This window comes from Erigeron canadensis, chromosome 8, assembly GCF_010389155.1.
Source record: "Erigeron canadensis isolate Cc75 chromosome 8, C_canadensis_v1, whole genome shotgun sequence".
Classification (NCBI taxonomy): domain Eukaryota; kingdom Viridiplantae; phylum Streptophyta; class Magnoliopsida; order Asterales; family Asteraceae; genus Erigeron; species Erigeron canadensis.
This window is the reverse complement of record NC_057768.1, coordinates 46,379,150-46,395,189: the sequence shown is the minus strand read 5'-3', so window position 1 is coordinate 46,395,189 and position 16,040 is coordinate 46,379,150. Positions and strand designations below refer to the sequence as shown.

General features: G+C 32.6%; 2 protein-coding genes across 2 annotated transcripts; one reads left to right on the top strand and one right to left on the bottom strand.

The window, feature by feature from the left end:
• Positions 1–380: 380 nt before the first annotated feature.
• Positions 381–1,886, top strand: LOC122579396 (transmembrane protein 45B-like). Its single transcript, XM_043751566.1, has 2 exons — positions 381–869; positions 1,253–1,886. The coding sequence occupies exons 1-2, from the start codon at positions 523–525 to the stop codon at positions 1,734–1,736; spliced, it is 831 nt and encodes a 276-aa protein (XP_043607501.1). The 5' UTR covers positions 381–522; the 3' UTR covers positions 1,737–1,886.
• A 3,120-nt stretch (positions 1,887–5,006) lies between these two features.
• LOC122578675 (MOB kinase activator-like 1A) lies at positions 5,007–7,979 on the bottom strand. The gene is made up of 7 exons (XM_043750692.1): positions 7,818–7,979; positions 7,083–7,131; positions 6,665–6,773; positions 6,319–6,412; positions 5,825–5,958; positions 5,368–5,531; positions 5,007–5,260 (listed from the first exon to the last, which is right to left on the bottom strand). Exons 1-7 carry the CDS (start codon positions 7,838–7,840, stop codon positions 5,189–5,191), a joined length of 645 nt encoding a protein of 214 aa, XP_043606627.1. The 5' UTR covers positions 7,841–7,979; the 3' UTR covers positions 5,007–5,188.
• Between the last annotated feature and the right edge of the window lie 8,061 nt (positions 7,980–16,040).

The window sequence follows — 16,040 nt, the reverse complement described above, 5'->3', positions numbered from 1 at the left end:
TAATTTTTGATACATGTCTCATTCATATCCTTCATAGTTTCATGAAATGACAATTTTTTATCTATACTCTTTATTAAAAATTATATGGGGTGTTGAAAAAATTTACATATTTAGGACATGCAATTTTACTTTTTTACCTTTACTTCTTTTCTCATAGTTATCCTTCATCTCTCAATAAATATCTCATTCTCCTAATAAATACGAGTACCGGGCAAGAAAAAAGTCATGACTTGATATGTCATGTCTATGGTATCCGCCGCAATGCGCGGATAAGATGCTCGTTTATTTAAAAAATTTATTTTAGAGGCCGTGGGACCACATATAGTGAAATGTTAAGTCCGATGTAACCATAGGCCATAGCCATTCATGATTGATAAAAGTTTGTCGCTTTATATTTCTTTTTTCTCTCACTGTCCCGATCCCAGTCTTTTTTTGATAAAAATTAATTATCTTTGATGCCCATTTTCTCAAATCTTGATTTGAAGAAGGCCAAAATTTATACTTGTACAGAATTTTGTAGATATGGGATCTTTTGTGGGACATGTTATTCCAGGGACACTGTTTCTTGTAGTCGGGGTATGGCATATATGGTGCACCATGGTTCGCTATGCAACAAACCCGAACACATTCCGTGTTAAAGTTTGGAACCCGGTTCCAGGTTTTAATGGGAAATTGAAGTATTTGGAGCTTTATGTTATTGTTTGTGGAACTTTTTTTGATATGTGTGTAGAGCTTTTGGATTCGATTTACATTAAGTTCTTTGTTAATGACCCCTTGAAAACATATCATATGAATGAATTTGAACATGTTGGAATGTTGTTGATGTTCTTTCTTTTCAGTATCATTGCTGTGCTCTCTGAAAAAACCAGGTCAGTTTTCTGTTGACTTTTTTATGAACCTTTTCGGTCCTATTAACCTAAGGAGAGACATTAGGACGTTTGACCACTATGCCACCTTTTTGGTTGTGGCTTATCAATTGCCATGTTCTATTTTTGTTACAACATATTTGTATATTTTTTACTTTCCCTATAAATATAGTTTGAAGTATCTTACTAGCAAGTTTATAAAATTGAAACAATTTAGCATAGATGGGGGCAAGAAAGTGATGCACTCCCTACCAGTTTGACAAACTTGTGTATAACTTCTCTGTATATAAGTCTATTAGAGTAACTTAGAACTCAATCTACTATAGCAATGTCTGAATTTCTATGTCGAGTTCTTATCTTTGACTTTTTGTTGGGTCAATCTTCAGCTTCCTCCCCTTACCCGAAGGCGCCCTATGCTTATTATCAGCAGCAGCATTCTGTGCAGAGTACCTCTTATTCTATTTCCATTCAACAACACACCAAGGGCTAGAGGGTCATTACCATCTTCTTCTTGTTTTACTGGTAGCTCTTTGCATATTATCCGTAGTAGTCGGGGCTATAATGCCCACAAGTTTCCCAGCTGATTTGTGCAGTGGTGTTGCTATGGCCCTTCAAGGTCTATGGTTCTATCAAACTGCGTTCAGCCTCTATGGGCCCTCTATGCCAACTGGCTGTAAATTTGAAGCGGATGAAATTACGTGTTCTTCTCATGAACACGAGGTTCATGGACAGTTGTTAGCTAATGTACAAATGTTTGGGCTTGTTTTCTTGGTTTTTATTGGTGTTGTGGGGGCTTATATTTGTGCAGATCAACAATCCAGAAAGGGCAAGTATGGAATGGTTCAGCAGAAACCACTTGATGGATTCTAAGTGCAGTTATAAAAGGTTTTGTTGTAAAGTTTAGATTTTTATTTTTTTGAAGTAGCAGAGTACTTGCGTAAGATCTTTATTTGATTTGAATTTCTCATTTTGTATTTTTCAGTAACTTTTCTTGTTGAAATTTTAAATTGATTTAATGAACCGGTAGTGCATTAGAGCTGTGCAACTTCTCCTGGTTCCAACTAACCATCTCTAATGTGGTTTAGTTTTAAGACATCCTAATGGTCTCTGAAGAGACCCAAGTTCGAATCTCATTAAGTAAACATCTTGGGATGGTCTATTTACGCCTGTAGTGTTATTTTTTTTCAAAAAACTAAACAACTCAAGTATCATATATACTTCAAACTTGCATTCGGATGAATACAAAACATGTATGCCTCGTTGTAATATTTTTTTTAGCAAACGATGATGTTGTATTAATTAACAAAAAATATGTACAAGTCATAGACATAAACTTGGACATCCCCAAGTAATACATCAGTGATACAGCAACAACAAATCTAATTCACTTCTCAGATCTCTATTAAGTCTTGCAGAAGCATATTACATCCGCCCTGGACACCTGTTTTGGATACTCAAAACCTTTCTAAAACAAACATGAAATAGACCGTTACAACTTACAAAGATTTAAGAACATACTTTCAATATGTACTTTCATTTTTCTCTAAAACATAATACACGGAAAGTGTTAACCTCTCAAAAACAGCCAAAAGCCATTTCTTGCTGTAGGATATCAGCAAACAGCACTCACGGGGCTGTTTTGTGACCCGTAATTGTACCACCTAGACACATCCGTTCCCTAAAAATCTTATACCATTTGAAAGAACTACACCCATACTTTAAATACCTTATTTTAGTTTTTATAAAACCAATATATACAAAGAGGTACATTGCTTCAAAAACTGCCCCAAGCCCAATTCTGCATTTTTACCCAAGTTGCCAGCCGACCCGTTTCTTCAACTTTTGAAACTCAACTTATTTACCTGAAGCTAATATTACTCTAAATAGACCTAAATCCGCAAATTTCTTCTAACAAACATATTCAATCCTTCCAATGAACCATTTTCTCATTTTTACACAAACAACCAAATGGGTCAAATAGCTGAAATGGACAACATAGACAACCAACGACTTTTAACAATTTTATAACTAGTCCACTTGGTATTTATACCAAAATTTGGCTATCATACACACCACATATTTATAACTGGGGGCCGACTAATATACATAAATTTTTTCGAACGAAATACGGGTATATTAGCATTACTAATCGAAAAAATGGTGGTGGCCTGGGTCCCCCACGGGCCCCTATAAAGAACCGCCCTTGTATAGGATACATATATCGATTCATCAAAACAAACGGCTACGAGATGTCAATATATAAACTTTAGGTAAGTAGAACTCAAGATCAGTAAGATGTTGAATAGGAAATACTTAATTCCAAATTTACCATAGCTGACTCAAATTTGGCAAAACTAAAAAAAATGGAATACCATGGATGTTGTGACAGAATGCATCAATAAGGTTTCTGACATATGCTTCTTTATCCTTTCTACAGATACGAAAAGTGAGTTTCAGAGAAGACACGTCTGTTCGACTATCTCGGCGCTTGAGAAACTGTCTAACAAACTTTTTTTTAATTAAACTTATGAAATATATTGATATTCAGAATATTTACAATAAAGTCAAAACCTTGGTCAAAACCAAGACAATACAATCAAACATACAAAACTATTCAGCAACTATACAAACCAAATAGAACCTCTATACAATTCACAACCTGTACATACTCACACAAGCAGGCTCCTCAATCAATATCATCTTCTTAACCAATCACTCACCCAAAATGTGCTAGAAGAGGACCAAGTAGTTTCATCTTTCACAACTCACTATTCCAATTCGCAAGCACACTTTGAGCTATACCAGAACCAATCAGCAGCAAGCCATCAATCAGCCACAAACATGCAATTAGCCCATTTCAGCTTCCAAAGAGCACCTATTTTTATCACATTCTTGGTATTTCTAACTCTGATAGAAAGGAGCTTGCTTTTTACACTTTCCTTTATGATATTACACACCATCTCCTCACTCCTTTCTTTATCTTGAAAAATTCTAAAATTTCTCTCTTGTCATATAAAGTACACAGCAGCAGCTAATAAGGCTTGTTAACCACATCCCCAATTTTACTCTTGCCTTTTAATCTCACCGTATCATGCATTACTTCCTTTACAGTATACTGATCTCTCATTCCCCACCTTAGACTTCCAAGCTTAGCCCAAATATCTTAGGTATATTTGCAATTGAAGAATAAATGATGATGATTTTCAGTTCCAGTTTTACAAAGAACACACTGCATACATCCATTACCCTTCCACTTTGCTATTTTATCCTTTGTCATTAATCTCTCTTACACTGTCTAACAAACTTCCCCGGCGCGTATTCTAAAACATTCCAGAGTCGAGAAATTGAGGCAAGGCATAGCAGTCCAGATCGATAAATCTATACCTAGATGACAAAACCATGGTTTGGACAGTATCCTGGATGCTAACAAAAGAGAGGATTTTATGGATGAGATCATCTGGTAAGCTGCTTAATCTATTCGTTCTTTATTTTTTTGGGGTCTAATCTGTCAGCAGCAGAACCTCTTTCTATATATGTTGGGCTTTTACTTTTGGACTTTACAATAAACCTGAATACTCTATTACGAAGTAATTTTTTATTAAGAAAGAGGGTTATTTTAACATTGTTTGTCTGCGTGTCCAAAATCAAAACCTTTTTGTTTACTTTTTATTCGTGAAAGTTGTACATAGTCATGGCTAAAGACTGGGTTCTTTAAATACAAACCATCTTGGCTGAAATCATGTCCTTGACTTTTGTGAATAATCATGGCAAAACAAATATAAAGGGAATTGATTTCTCTTGTGACCGTCTATTAACCCTTTTCTTCCTGTTCACCTAAAAAAGTTTGAATTTGTATTTCTTTCCTTTTCTAAAATTTGTTAGCAAATTTTATGGATTTGAAACAATTTAGCATAGCTAATGCAAGAAAGTGAAGCCCAGGGCTATACATATATATTATAGCTAAAGTTTGATGCACTCACTTGTCAGTTTCACACTCTCCATTAGCTGAGATTCACTAGTAGCTCAAGGTAAGTCGCTAATAAAGTAAGATTGGCCGATACTACCAAATATTATTTTTAAGGCGACTTCCATATGTTTTTGAATCATTGGGAAACACGCAACCAAGAAAAAAAAAACACGTACACAACATTTTCTATTTGATTCATGTATAAAACTTATGCATTATCAACAAAAAGGATACACGCCAGTAAACAACTTTAGTTACATCAGAAAACGTCTAGCACACTATATGTAAGCACCAACAACTTATTCGGCTCCAAAATAAAATCAAAGCAGACCATATGGCAATCAAAAAGGTGTTTTTAATAAGGGACAATGGATTCTATAAGTTCGTGAAGTGGGGCTAGCTCCTTCTTGTCAATCAATGTAAATTCCTGCATACCAAAAAAGTTACTGTGTTAGTAATGTATGTGGTCCACACTGGGCTTGAACAATAAAAAGAGATGAAACTAGCTCTTGATAAAGATTGGAGAAAACTTACACATGTAAACAGTATGAAGTGCTTAAAACATGTGTTGAGATGGGCTTCCTCTTTGAGGCTAACAATCTTCTGAAAGTGTGTATGGTAAATATGAGCATATACACGGAATAGGCGTTTAAATATTGTTTTCACAACGTCTCTGAAATTGGCTGGAAATGGTGCTCCTGAAAAGTAATAAATACAATGAGCGTTACCATCTGACTGTAGACCAAAAGGTATGTTACACAGGGTGCCACTCACTTAATAATTAATATTCCAATCTGGAAAAGTAGGAGTTATTTATAAAATTGGAATAAATTAAATACTAACTGCCCAAAACTTCAGTCATTTGATTACCTAATTATAAATCTTCAAGTTGATACTATCAGTTTGAAAACACACATACAAATACATTCCCAATTTGTAAGTGAGTAGTGTATAATGGACAGTTGAATACAGAGTAAGCAATAAGACTCACCAAGCCTTTGAGGAAATATGGATTCATCATCTAATTGCGATTCAATCCAATCCATCAAGAACTCTACATACTTTGGAGCTGAAACTTCAATGGGCTTCTTAATTTGCACACCATCTGCCCATCGGTATTCGTATCTGAAAGTTTGTTAACATAAAATTATTTTATAACTCCCATAATAAGACAGTATTGGTTGTACAATATGCTGACTCTAGTTTAAGGATAGCAAAATTAACTATTGGAGAGTATGAAATTACATGCTATAATACGTCATTGGAATATATCATTACATATAAACCATACAAGTCATGGACCTATCATCCCTTTTACCACTGGATGACATCAGTGTTTTTGGAAAATTTCATTGAAGTCAATAATTTAAATGCATCACCAGGTCACTAAAATGGCAAAAGGCATCGAATTAACAATTAACAAACTTTATACATTAGAAGATGATATAATAATAATAATTGTGGCAGTATAATGATGGCACATACTTGGGACCTGCCGTCATGGTGGGGCAAATCTCCGGGGTACAAAACTCCGTCAGTGTGCCATATAAAAGATTCACCTGATTGAAGAAATCCACAGCTGAAAATTAAAAGTCAAAAGTCATACCATCTTTGTTTTGACAATGAATTCTATTGCACAAGTCTATATGGGAAAAAATAATGTCTACATGCTCCTTTGAAGTGGACATCATAGAGAGAAAATCGGCTAAAATAATGCCCATAAGAAACATTTTATACCCTTGTGAATCTAAATTAGCCATAAAGATGGAATTTCACTTTCCTCTACAACTTTCTACTGAAGTCATAAGGAAATAGAGGGAAAGAAATTAACTGTTGACAGCAAGCCATTCATTTATATCCTCCCCGGGAGGAAGTCTCACAGCCTCTCTCAAATTTCCACTACCCAAAGTAGCATCAATGTGTTGCCTAAGTTGTGCCCCCTGTACAATAAAATTAATGGTTTAATGATTCTCGTACGGTTACATAAGTATGGAACCAAAACGTACTGAAGTATATGTATGTAATTCATGCTTGAATGTGTATACGTCTAATACAGAACAAGTGTCATACGTGAAAGGTGCTTACTAATACACTATGCACTAGGACATCATAAGACAATAAAAGCATGTATGTTATTGTTGAAAGTGAAGCCCTAGTGGTTCACATGCCTCTTATAGTAGTAGATGCTTAGATTCCAATGAAATTGATTTCTACTGATACGAAAGTAAAACATGGGGGACGGTTCTAACCTTACTCCCGGAAGGTGCACTCTTTTTTGGACGAAATGTCCTCTGGTTCCTGCCATCATTGGCATAATACAGAAAAACAAATTAATAAGAGCTTGTTCATTTCATACCATTACTATAACAAAACACACCATTCATAAATAACAGAATCACAATCCAGGATTTATACATATAATGTGTTTCATTTTCATCTAGAGTAGCTTTATGGTTGTGAACAATTCGTGGTAAATCCCTTTTAGTAACCATTTAATATCTTGAGTTCCACGTCCTATCCGAATCCCACACCGTTCTATATCCTTAGTAACCATTGTCACAACCAGTGCTAAACTCAAAAGCAACAAATAAGTGACTAATGTACACGAAAAGGCTGGTTCGGCTAATGTGCTAACTAAATGTCGTTACATGTCCAGTTCATCTCAAACAACAAATTAAATTTTCAAATGTTCTAAACGTAACCTTTTCGGCTTTTATTATATCATTTCCTATTAGCCAATACCCTAGCTTGTTCATTTTTTCTTGAAACAATTATTGATTAGCAAGATCCAGTTATACAACTCTTTTCAATACATTGCATACAAATTCAAAACATACCCAAATCAAATAAATCTGTATCCATGCCAAATCTATCTATAAAAAATATCAAGAGATGAATTCAGAGATACCCAGATCAAGAGATGATCTGATTTAACAAAAAAAAACAGAAAAGATGGAAAATTTGAGAAAGAGATTAGGGCTTGCCTGCCGAGACCGAAGAGGCTCATGATGATTGAAGAAGAAGAAAAGCGGCTTTCTTTTCTTTTTTTGATGAGAAATTAAGAAATCGGAGGAGGAATGTTGAAAAGAAAAGAAAAGAGGTTGTCACGCACTGCGATCGCATCCAATACCCCACTTCATCTTTTGACAAGTGTGTCATTTTTTTTTTTAATTGAATTGCATTTTTTTATATTAGATTTGAGATCTATGATTCATATCTCGTTGATATTTTAAATATAAAAAACGTTTCCAGCTCGCACACGTCTAAAAAGGTAAATGCTTGAAACCATAAAAAAAAAAATTAATTGAAATTTGATCTCTAATCTTCAAGTCGACATCCTCTCTCCAGATATTTCAAAGAAGACTCAGGTGGCCACTTGAGATCAAATGGTTAATAGAAAACGTTTCTTAATCGATAGATCTAAACATGTTTCTAACCAAAAATGATTAACACGTGTAAAATCATTGATAAAGATTTAAAAAGAAAAAAATGTGTAATTTATATGTATTTGTAGACCTACTTTTTAAGTTTATTTATCATTATTATTTTTAAGAAATCATCTGTTCATGTTGACTAGAAAATTTTGGACCCCGCGTTGCGGGGTCTCAATTCCTTGTTGAAACGGTTCGTTATTTTAGTATATATGTTGTGAATTTTTGACTGCTTAATTTTGTCATTAATATGTTTGTTTAAAAGTATGCAAGAAACCAAAACGTAACCCGTAGTAGAAACCTGAATGGGATGAGATATGACAAAAATATCAATATATTAATTCAGAATTTAAACGGATGCAATATAGCAAAATGCAAGTAGTGGTACGGGGTGTATCACAATAAGGTTGAATGACAAATAAAAAGTGTGAAAAAAACAAAAGAAGTAGCCCGTAATAAAAAAATCTGAAAAGAAAAAACAAAACTAAAAAAATATAAAAAAAAAAGACGTGACAAATCCTAACAGGATGCAATGTTACAAAATCCAAATGATGTGTTACTTTATAACTGATGCCACATGTCAAGTTTTAATAAGCATGATTACTATTGATAACCATGCAAAAAAAAAACCGAAAGAAAAAACTCCAAATGGGATCCGTAATATCAGAATCTAAATAGTGATGCGGGGTATTTGATAAACCAATAAAAGAGATCATATAAGGAGAAAAAAAGATATCAAAAAACCAAGAAAAACCGAAAGATAAATAACTTTAACGAAAATAGAAATAACAAAGGGGAAAAAATATTGAGTAAAAGTTTCCAATATAATAATTCATAACACAAAAGTCAAGAAACTATGATGAACACCAAGAAGAAACCCCAAAAGGGATCCAAAATGGCAAAATCTAAATAGTGATGTGAGGTATACGATGAACCAATAGAAAGAAAACACAAAAGCAAAAAAACTATGTAATAAACCAACAAAAACCGAAAGAAAAATAACCTTAACGGGATCCGATATGGCAAAATCTGAAAAAACGCGGGGTATAGGTAGACCAATAGAAAGAAAACACAAAAGCAAAAAAAACTATGTAGGAAACCAAGAAAAACGGAACGAAAAATAACCTTAACAGAATCCGATATGGCAAAATCTGGGAAAAAACGCGAGGTACAGGTGGACCAACAGAACAGCACCACGTGGCACGTAACTGTTCATAGACATTGTCATTAATGAGATTACAATGTAATGTAATGTCGCGTTGCGGGGTCTCAATTCATTTGTTGAAACGGTTCGTTGTTTTAGTATATATGCCGTGAATTTTCGACAGTTTAATAGAAATAATTTTGTCATTGATATGTTTGTTTAAAAGTATGCAAGAAAACAAAACGTAACCCGTAGTAGAAACCTGAACGGGATGTGATATGACAAAAATATTAATATAATAATTCATATATCAGGTAGATGCGATATAGCAAAATGCAAGTAGTAGTACGGGGTGTATCACAATAAGGTTGAATGACAATTAAAAAGTGTGAAAAAAACAAAAGAAGTAACCCGTAATAAAAAATCCGAAAAGGAAAAACAAAACTAAAAAAGAAAAATACGTGACAGAATCCGAACAGGATGCAATGTGGCAAAATCCAAACTATAGGAAACGTGCGATGTGTCACTTTATTACCGATGCGACGTGTCAAGATTTAATAAGCATGGTGACTATTGATAACCATGCAAAAAAAAAAAAAAGGAAAAACTCAAAAAAGCAAAAAAAAGTTATCAAAAAACCAAGAGAAACCAAAAGATAAATAACCTTAACGAAAATAGATTTAACAAAGGAAAAATTAAATATTGTGTAAAAGTTTTCAATATATTAATTCAGAACACAAAAGCCAAAAAACTATGATGAACACCAAGAAAAAACCCCTAATGGGATCCAAAATGGCAAAATCTAAATAGTAATGGGGGGTATACGATGAACCAATAGAAAGAAAACACAAAAGCAAAAAAACTATGTAATAAACCAACAAAAGCCGAAAGCAAAATAACCTTAACGGGATCCGATATAGCAAAATCCGAAAAAACGCGGGGTATAGGTGGACCAATAGAAAGAAAACACAAAAGCAAAAAAAACTATGTAGGAAACCAAGAAAAACCGAACAAAAAATAACCTTAACAGAATCCGATATGACAAAATTTGGAAAAAACGCGGAATACAGGCGAGACCAATAGAACAACGCCATGTGGCGCGTGGCACTGTTCATAGGCGTCCGCATTAATGATATTATATATATACAATATGGTAAAATATCCTCAAAAGATAAACATTGAATTTGAAAATAAACAAAAAGAACTTCTTGTAAGCTTTGGGCCATATGTTTGGGCTTATTATTTGTTTACACACAATATGGGCTCTTGGTTGAATGTGGATTGTGGAGACGGGAGACTGGGAGAGTTCATTTTCATTGGTTAGAAGAACGACTACTCTGTGAATTTTACATTGAAACATGCTAATTACTTGTTCATGCAAAGTCGCAAACTCACTTTTGTTTGTCCAATTTGAAAGCATTTGAAAGATCCGTGTTATAACTTATAACTTATTGACGGACTGAAATTCTTCTGATAAGCAGTGGCCAATAAGTAATTTTAAAAAAATTAACAAAAAAAAAAAAAAAAAAAAAGAAAAAAAAAAGACTATTCTTTTCGAATTATAGTTATTTTGGTGAAGTTCCATGAAACTAAAATGTTCCAATCGATTTCAGAAGTAATTTAACAGAAAGGTTATGCGGGTCAAACTGACTTGGGTTGTAAAAAGAAAAAAATTGTGACCCAAATGTTATTAAGTATAGTTACCTAATCCAATCCATTATCTCAAAAAAGCAATGCTTTTTACAGTAACTTTTAAGGGTATGCTTATATAGGCATAAAAATTTGTACAACGATATATATATATATATTGTATGATGATGATGATAGTACGTGTATATCATCCAAAGGGAAAAAACATACACGGGAAACTCAATCTTCATCATGCATGACATCAACCTCCAACCAACGACTCCAAATAACTTCTCCCATATTTATATTTTATAAAAAGAATATTGTTTGATTTATTTTGCAGTTTAATAAACATACTACATTGGATACTGTTTTTAAAACAATTAAATTAGATTAGATTAAAGAAAATTTCAGAAAAATCAGACAAAGTAGACATAATCTGTGAATAGGATTCAATCTTTTATTATTTCAAGTTAACGTTACAATGAGTAAGCCAATGAGGTTGGTGGCTCATTGTTAAGGTTTTTGACTTTGGAAGGATTTACCTGGGTTCGAGTACCACTTCTCATATTTGTGAGGGTGGATTAATAGGGGTTTTTCGAGAGTCCTGATTTTCAGACATACGTGTAATTTACCAGTAGAAGTAGAATGTCGTTCAAAAAAAAAAAATGTTACAACGAGTAAAAAAAAATGTTGAAAATCTATAATTGGTAAAAGTATGCTATATTACTCGTATATCTGTAATAATTAATATATTAATATTTCTTTCTGATACATTTCATTTTGGATAAAGTATTTGGTTTAAAAGCTTTTAAATGGTAATGATGTGCAAAGTTTTCAAACAACTTTTTTTTATAAATATAGTTAACTAAATAATCAACATTTCATGATTTTCATATAGTCAAAGAGCATTTGTCATTGCTTGATTTAAAAACAATTTGTCGGCTACATTACGAGTCATGTGCCGACTTGAGTACTTGACAATCAAGGAGAGATGTAATCATTATTTATTTTAACTCGACCTTAATTATTTAGCAATGAAACATGGTTTTACATGTATCGTTGTTCTCGAATTACATTGATGTTATTAAGTACTAAAACACTATATATAATTGTCGGTACGTTGAAACTTATAAAAAGAAAAAAACTTCGTGCTTGTCAACACATGGGGTTATATGAAGATCTAGAGGTGTCGTACGTAAATCATCAAACTGACTGAAAGCCGATTGGACTGGACCATCGATATATGACACATATAATAGTTGTTAGATTTTAAATAAATTTTCAACGAGAATAATGATAATTCTGTATATTCGTTAGAAACGCTAACATTGTCATTGGGTCTTCTTATTCTACTCACGTAACATAACACATAAAAGTACACTTGAAAAAGAACCACAAATAAATCTAAGCTCGGATTTGAGACTGTTGACTTATATTGATTACTAATCTGAAAAACAACGAACAATAAGCAAGGTATTAAACTACTAATCATTGTGGCAAAACCTTAATGACCAGTACGGAGCAGGAGTCCAGGCAATATTTACTCTTATTAATCAGTGTACCATATGACGGATCAATAGGAGGTTTTATTCCCTGTGTGGTTTCTTAATTAATGACATCCTACCCAAAAAATGTAAGGCCAACAAGTAGAACAAACAGGTTCTGACTATTCAAATTTTAAAAACAAAGCAAGTATTAGCTAATCCTAAATCATTAAATAAATAGGAGTGATTGAAGTTCTTATATGATTTAATGATTAGAATGTTGGACAAATATTTATAAAACAGAAACTAAAAACATAATACTGTAAGTCTGTAACCCGTAAAAATAATATAAAAAATGTTATTTTGACCCCTTAATTAATGACCTCACACCAAATCATCAACCAAGAGAATTTATCAATTTATTTGTGTCTGTGTCATGACATTATCTACATTTTCATCCTTTCTCCATTATTTTATGCTTTACTTAGGCTTCTCCTTATAGGATACTAATTCTACCAACTTCTAACACTATTCATCTATTTTAGACACACCAAGACACATCCCTCCTTATAACCCCGACTTTTAACCCCACTTCTAACACTATTTAAATAACCTTTACATTCATTCGGGCCACACATGTGTGCCAACGTGCGTCCAAAAACGGAAGTAAGCACCAAGACGCAGACGGTGCTTTTAGCGTCTGGTGCTTCTGGTGCGTCGGACGGGGCCAAGACGCAGGTCCGATGCTCTATAAGGACCGACATTATAATCCATAAAACAGGTCGACCAAACTTTGAATCATTTCCCCCATCAACACTCAACTAGTTTATGAACAACCAAACTTTGAATCATTTCCCCATCAACACTCAACTAGTTTATGAACAAAACAACTGAGTTTTTTTTATATGATCTCTAAATATATGATATATCAGCACTCAACTAGTTTATGTACCAGAATATGTTATGCCAAGAGGGCAACGGTTTACATAAAAATCATTTTTTACAAACCAAAAAAAAAAAGAAAATCTTTATCTTTATTTAAACATAAAGTTGTATGTATTATATTCGTCATCACCTTGTACTTCTTGTTCTTTTCATATTGTAATTCAATACACAAGGATTATAGTGGGTCCATGCATACATCATTTGCTATATTTTCTGATAATTTTTTTATTTGAAAAGTATATTTTCTGATAACTTAATAATATAGTTTGTACATACAAATATAACTTAATATAATATAATATAGTTTGTACATACAAATATAACTTTAATTAAGATATAATTAAATTACTTATTTTCTTTAGAAGTTAAGTTTTCATACAAAATACTTATTAGATAAAACTAATTATATGACCAATTTATCACTAGATATTAAAATGTACATTACATTAACTATGGTCAAAAAATCAACATAAATGATTAATCCTTTTAAAGATTTTCCTGAAAATATATCAAACATTATCAGACATGTGAATTCTACTAACTCTTTTTTTTTTAATCTCACCAATTAATTTGACAAATATCATAATCTTATAGTTAAGATGATATTTAAAAAGATTAATTAGGAGGAAATATCATTTCGCAATACCAATTGTTACGTGGGAGGCTTGATGCCCGACATTTATAAGAAAGGATTTGTGTTCTCTGAGTTTTTCAAGCAAGGAAAAAGTCGATTTTGATAATAAGTCAAAAGTAAATAATGGAACAGATAAATCAATAGAATTGAAAATAAGGAAATGATATACAATAATTTTGTTTAAGCTATTTTTAAAAAGCTATACGTAAAACTTTGGAATTTTAGAATATAATTTATATAATTAAAAGATGGCTATATTTAATCTATAAAATGATAATGCATAAATAACCTCTTAAATATAAATTTGGGGGCAATATTTACTATTTTCTTAAAAATATTAATTAAATTTAGAAGATTCATAACATTTTAAGTTGATTATAGATAGATAAAGATCAAATATCAAAACTACAGCATGAGGAGCTATACATGGACAATCCCAAAAGAAGTCTCAAATTACCAATTTGACCTTGTAAAGAGTATCATAATTCATGTGTCATAACTATCTAAACTGTATAAGAAGGAAATTTATGCCTTGATAATTTGGCAGGATTATCTACAAGTAGTGTTGATACAATTACGAATATATAAACACATGTATCAGGTACTATATGGAAGGGAGGGGTAATTCGCATTACATGTTCCTATGTTAGTGTTTTGAGTCTTGAAAATATTATACATACAAGTTAGTTGAGTTGATTATAATCTTTTAAAAAATCTTATTAAATAATGATTTTGCAATGGTCGAAATTACCATAGAATGAAGTTTTTTAAGATTGCAAAAACCTCTTTTAAGTATTGTTAAAGGTCGTCAAAAATTAACTATTAGTAAACTTGTATGAATATAAGGCTAATGCTAAGAACGTGTGCTATGGATCATGTTCAACCATGAATCAACCACGAACCACTGCATATGTAGTAACATGTTCATCGTACCAAGCATTTTCTCTTTTTTCCACATGATATATTTGCTAGTGATGGCTAATTAAAACTCACAAAACTGATCGCTCTTAGGATATTTACACAATTATGGCATTGGATACTTAACCAATGGTATGAATGATGGCCTCAATCATAGCCAAAAATGATAGGTTGAATATATTTTAGGACAATTCGTGCAAGAAACAATTCTTTGTTTGTAAAATTTTTTATTCCAAACGCTCCCCACAAGTTTGAAAAATGTGCTAAAAAACATCCATGGTGGTTGTGTAGATGCTCAAATGCATTTGGTATCCAACAACCCATATAAAACTATATTAATTGCAAGTAGCAACCCAAATCACTTAATTTAGTTAATTGAATTGCTACCAATCACTCCGCGTATCTCTTACACTTTTCAACGGATTACGTTAATTGAAAAGTAACAGAGTGCTATTTGGTTTACTTGATACATGTGACTAAAATTGTATGCTTAAAAAGTGAAATCAAGACACTTGATAATATTGAAAGTGAAGATGAGGAAAGATAGAGCGAAATCCTTATCACTCGTTACGTAATAGTACTAGAGTTTGAGGGAATGTGTATTGTGTTGTAAATGTTTAGGAAAGGTCGTTTTTAGTAATCTTAGGGTTCTATTGATGGAAAGCTTAACTAAGTACGCCTATTTCTAAATCAAGATTAAAGGTGAAGTTAAGAAAATGCAAAAATTAAAATCCATTGTTGAGCTCCACCACCTCAAGGTGACATTTTTTTTACCTATATTTAAAGTATACACATTATTACTGCTTGTATATAAAACAAACAAATTCAACTTAGGGTATAGAATATTATTGGCTAGCAAAGAGGGTTTTCTCCATAAGTTTTCCAACATATAGACCCCTGTGGCATGAAGACAAGACCAAAATGACAAAATTAAAAGCATAAACAATATCATCTTGGTAAAGATTGCAACAAAGTACCTCATTCTAGTAGAGTGGTTGAAGGGCAGTTGCCTTTTCTCT

Excerpts from the sequence above, each read along its gene's own strand:
- LOC122579396 (XM_043751566.1), top strand. The coding sequence starts at position 523 with ATGGGATCTTTTGTGGGACATGTTATTCCAGGGACACTGTTTCTTGTA. Across the intron at positions 870-1,252 it reads GTGCTCTCTGAAAAAACCAG|CTTCCTCCCCTTACCCGAAG; the intron begins GTCAGTTTTCTG and ends GTCAATCTTCAG.
- LOC122578675 (XM_043750692.1), bottom strand. The coding sequence starts at position 7,840 with ATGAGCCTCTTCGGTCTCGGCAG. Across the intron at positions 6,774-7,082 it reads GTGCACCTTCCGGGAGTAAG|GGGGCACAACTTAGGCAACA; the intron begins GTTAGAACCGTC and ends TTTATTGTACAG. Across the intron at positions 5,959-6,318 it reads ACCATGACGGCAGGTCCCAA|ATACGAATACCGATGGGCAG; the intron begins GTATGTGCCATC and ends ACAAACTTTCAG.